The sequence below is a fragment of the Ipomoea nil genome, unplaced genomic scaffold, assembly GCF_001879475.1.
Source record: "Ipomoea nil cultivar Tokyo-kokei standard unplaced genomic scaffold, Asagao_1.1 scaffold2283, whole genome shotgun sequence".
NCBI classification, from domain to species: Eukaryota; Viridiplantae; Streptophyta; class Magnoliopsida; order Solanales; family Convolvulaceae; genus Ipomoea; species Ipomoea nil.
This window is the reverse complement of record NW_017618711.1, coordinates 2,561,304-2,565,740: the sequence shown is the minus strand read 5'-3', so window position 1 is coordinate 2,565,740 and position 4,437 is coordinate 2,561,304. Positions and strand designations below refer to the sequence as shown.

General features: G+C 31.6%; 1 protein-coding gene across 5 annotated transcripts; it reads left to right on the top strand.

The window, feature by feature from the left end:
- The first annotated feature begins 213 nt into the window (after window positions 1–213).
- On the top strand, window positions 214–4,437 carry LOC109151116 (villin-3-like). Of its 5 annotated transcripts, XM_019299034.1 has the most exons (6): window positions 215–471; window positions 580–910; window positions 1,028–1,124; window positions 1,706–1,799; window positions 1,896–2,046; window positions 2,117–2,423. In XM_019299034.1, the coding sequence occupies exons 3-6, from the start codon at window positions 1,102–1,104 to the stop codon at window positions 2,158–2,160; spliced, it is 312 nt and encodes a 103-aa protein (XP_019154579.1). In that variant the 5' UTR covers window positions 215–471; window positions 580–910; window positions 1,028–1,101; the 3' UTR covers window positions 2,161–2,423. The 5 variants fall into 5 exon arrangements, with proteins under 5 accessions (XP_019154578.1, XP_019154579.1, XP_019154576.1 ...); XM_019299033.1 differs by having other exon boundaries at window positions 214–910; window positions 1,046–1,124; XM_019299031.1 differs by having other exon boundaries at window positions 215–910.

The window sequence follows — 4,437 nt, the reverse complement described above, 5'->3', positions numbered from 1 at the left end:
ACTTCAAATACAGAAATTATGAATCAACAAATACAGAAATTATGAATCTGCAATATAGAAATTATGAATCTACTGTATAGAAATTATGAATCTATATTATTGTATTTAAATTAGAAATATACTGTATAGAAATTATGAATCTACATTATAGAAACCTATGAATCTCGCATTTTGTATCTATATACCCAGTACTATTTTAATTGTGTCTATCGACCTAAATAATAAAACTAATATTTTCTTACAAAATTTCCCTCTAAAACAAAATTTTCCTCTAAAACAAAATTGGGAACAAAATTTCCAGACAAAATTTCCCACAAAATTACGAACGAAATTGGGACAAAATTTCCCTTGCTCGCCGACTACCATTGTCCTCAGACATCTTCGCAGTCAGAGTGCTCTTCACCAACCGCCATTGTCCTCAGACATCTCCGCCTCCGCCGACCGCCATTCTCCACACTAGCCATCTCCGCAGTAAAAACATTTTAGTTTAGAAATCATTACAGAGCTCCAAGTGAAAGAAGATATACTAGGGTTTAACCATTCCTCCTCTCTTTTCTCTCTTCATATCTGGAATCTCAGAAAATTATCGATTTCTGCAAACTCAACTTTCATGGCTTTCAATTGAGATCTCCGAAGCTCCTCCTCGGTCGTCGCCTCCGCAGCAGGTACGTACAAAATGTTTTTGTAATTATTTAATTTTTCTATTTTATTTTAGCAGAAGCAGCTACTAGCCAAGGGGTCGTTGGTTGAGGACCTGAGGTGTGCACAGACGAAGAAGGCTTCACGGGAACGTGGTTTGGGGCCGTCATTCTTGACCCTAATCCTCCTCCTCCATCTTCTTCTCCTTCTTCCACTACATGATTCGGTTCCAAAAAGAAGAACGCCTTTGGAACGCCAAGGTCTACATCGAGTATGTAAACCTTCTCAAAAATAAAAATTTTAATTTATTGGACAAAGTAGATGCATATTATGATTTTGGCTGGTGGAGAGGAGTGGTAAACAAAGTACTTGCTGATAATAGTTATAGTGTTTTCTTTAAACATGGGAAGAAGGAGAGGCTGCTCAATCACTCAGAATTAAGACCTCACATGGATTGGAAGGATGGAAAATGGTATACTTCTCAGGTATGCTCCTGACAATAGCTCATAATCATTTTTGTTTGTCATACTTGGAAGAAATTGAGTCTATGAGCCAGTATCATAACAAATTAACAACTTGTGTGGGTGAATCATTGTTTTATTACCAATCACAAATTTTGTGTTGAATGCTGTATTCATACTGGAAATTATTATCCGCATTACTTATTAATCACCATCTACTTCAGAGATGAAAGATTCTTGTGGGAGAAAGGCATAGTGTTATTTTATATATTTAATTTTTCTGTTTATTGATGTTAAATATATTATACATTTATCTTTAGTGTATAAGTTTTTGCATAAAAGAACTTATTCTCTAATTTTCACATCAAAAAAGCCAGCTGATTAGTTATTCTCAAACTGCATAGAACTTATTTCTTTTTCTATTGTGGAGTATCTTCCTATTTCTTAATTACTTGTTCACAAAAGTATGCCTGATGTTTATTTGCATTGATAGTGGAGTCATTTCACTCACTTGAAAAAAATACTCTCGGTCAACTAGAGGGTGCTGTGTCACTTGGTAATCTTTGAATTTTTTTTATTATTAAAATGATTTTACATTTCAACAGATGCTATTTATTAGATTGTGGTGAAAAGGTATTTTTTTGGGTTGGCCGTGTAACACAAGTGAATGAGAGGAAATCTGCTATTCAAGCTGCAGAGGTAGAAAATCTGTTTTATGCCCTTCTTAGTTAATTTTATGTGTGTTATTTAATGTGATAGAGATTCTCATACCTTTATACTAAATGATATCCTCAGGAGTTCATAGACTCTCAAAATAGACCCAAATCGATGTGTATTACTCGGCTTATTCAAGGTTATGAGACACATTCATTCAAGTCCATTCATTCGCCCTTCGCCCATTACCGCAAGCTCGCCGGTCGCCACCATTCTCCTCGGTCGCCGCAAGGTACGTCCTTTAACTTTTTTTAGTGCCTCTCAATCTCAAGGTAAGCATTTTCGTTCTAAACATTCAATAGGATTTTTGCTGAATATGCATATTCTGAATTCTCTGTTGGACTGAGGAGAATTTCATGCAAAATGACTTCAAAAGACAGCAGAGGTGAATCAGGTGATATTTTGATTTTCGACCTTAAAAGCAAAAGATTAAAAAGTTTCAAAATGGGAGTAGTCAGTTTAAGTTAGAAGTCTGTCATTGTATTTGTTCAAAATGGGAGTAGTCAGTTTAAGTTAGGGTTTTCCTAAATACAGAAGAATAAATATTTTTGAACTTAATGTAAAGATTTGTCAGTATAAAATAATATATGTAGGAAGTTTTATAGCCTAAATGATGTAGAATGCTGACAAATTATATTATTACCATCAAATAAAAAAACATAGATTTTTTAGCTTAGAAATGAACATGCAAATAAAAGAACACATAGTATAGTTATGTTGGCTATATATTGATATCTTCCAACTAATTGATTTAAGTTTATCATTTCATAAACATATAAATGATGAATAGAAGAAACAATGATCAGGTAATATTAAGCTTTCAAAATTGATTAAGATTATTGTACCTTTGTTGTCAATTCCTTTTGCTGGTCTATAATTGTAGAACTAATTATTGACCTCATACTTTGATTTGACTGCCTTTTAGTTTTGAATTTATGTAAATAGATTGAGTTGATGAAATTTCAATCTGTCATTTTTTGTGGTATTTATTTGTAAAGCGTTAAGTATTCAATTCATAAAGCTTTTGATTACAATTAAAAGTATGACTATTCTTTTTTTTTTTTTTTTTTTTTGGTAATGAACAATGTCTGCTACTTTTTTCTCATTAAATCTTCTTGTTCCCCCTCTTATTGACATTAAATAATTATGATTGAGATTTCTTAAAAGTAACTAACTTTTTTTTTTTCAAGTTGATGGCAAATGATGAAAAGACAATTCTGATGCCCTAATTTTCTTTAGAATTCTTAAAATTGAAAGCAGATGATGGACCTAATGTTCTGATGCATTAGATTTTTATTGGCAGCAATAAACTGTGAAGTTGCATTATTAGTTTTAATGCTATCAATTCTATATAGCATGTTGCTTCAAGTTTATAAGTTGATGGCAGATAGTGAGAATAGCATCATTCTTATGCCTTAGGTTTATCTTCTATTGTTCTAATTGATAAAAGAGTTCTCAGAATTAAATTATTTGAGAATCTTTACATTTTCAATTTATGGCAGAGCAATAGAACATTCATCTGATGCCCTATAGTTGTTTTTTATGACAGAGCAATGGAAAACTAAATCGAACAGTGAAGTTTGTTTGTTTGTTTGTTTTTTTGTTTTTTTGTTTTTTTTTTTTTAGATTTTTAAATACAGCTAAAGGGCCGGGGCAGATACAAATTAGTGTTTTTCAACCACTGTTTGATTGTTGATCATGTATGAATGATTTTAACACTGTTTTGTTTGAAATTTGAACTCTTCATATGAAATATCTGACCTGCTGACTGCAAAAAATAAAATTAGGCAAAAAAACAACCTAGACAAAAATTAATTCATTTGCAGATAAGTTTTTGGTCTAAAAAATAGTAACTAATTTTTTTATCTAGATTATTTTAGGCAAATTTGCAATATTGATCTTCTTGTTTCACCCAACAATATTATATCACCATTCAAAGGTGATATTGATTCAGTCTCCAAATCCCAACAATAAGTTAAATTTTTCTTGTTTAATGGTTGCCAACTTCGACTTTTTAAGCCCTTTGGATGAAGAAAACTAATCCAACATGTGCATCTTTTCACAGCACCAGATTCTTGAGTCTCAACATCATTCTTTTTTAAGTGATCTGCAGTGATTGGACTGTTGAACTCATCAACTTTAGATGCTTTCTGAATTGGACTGTTGGCAGTATAATTTTGAGTACTCAATTTATTGTTGAAGTCTATTGATTGAATGCTTTTTAGTTTTTAATTTGATACTTTTATTCACAAAGTTTAAAGTGGAGAGATCAGAGAAAAGACAAAAGATCTTGCCTTTAGAACTGCTAAAACTCTATTACCATATAGTGGTTCTTGCAAATTACTCCTAACTTATTTCGAATTTCATAGCAAATTTATTATATCTATACTAATTTATTTACTCACTTTTTACATGTAGTTTCAACAAGTTGATTATGACAAAGCGGTTATTGATCTGGTGCGTTCAGAATGTGCCGATATTCTATCAAATTATATAGAGTAGGTATAATTTGACGTTGTAATCATTTAGACTTGGTTCGTAGAATTGTTTTTTTTAGTATTATGACTTGGATGATGATTGGATTAGAATTGGTAATGAAAGTATTTTGACTTCTTATTTTGAA

Excerpts from the sequence above, each read along its gene's own strand:
- LOC109151116 (XM_019299033.1), top strand. The coding sequence starts at position 1,102 with ATGGAAAATGGTATACTTCTCAG. Across the intron at positions 1,800-1,895 it reads CTGCTATTCAAGCTGCAGAG|GAGTTCATAGACTCTCAAAA; the intron begins GTAGAAAATCTG and ends TGATATCCTCAG. Across the intron at positions 2,047-2,116 it reads TTCTCCTCGGTCGCCGCAAG|GATTTTTGCTGAATATGCAT; the intron begins GTACGTCCTTTA and ends AACATTCAATAG.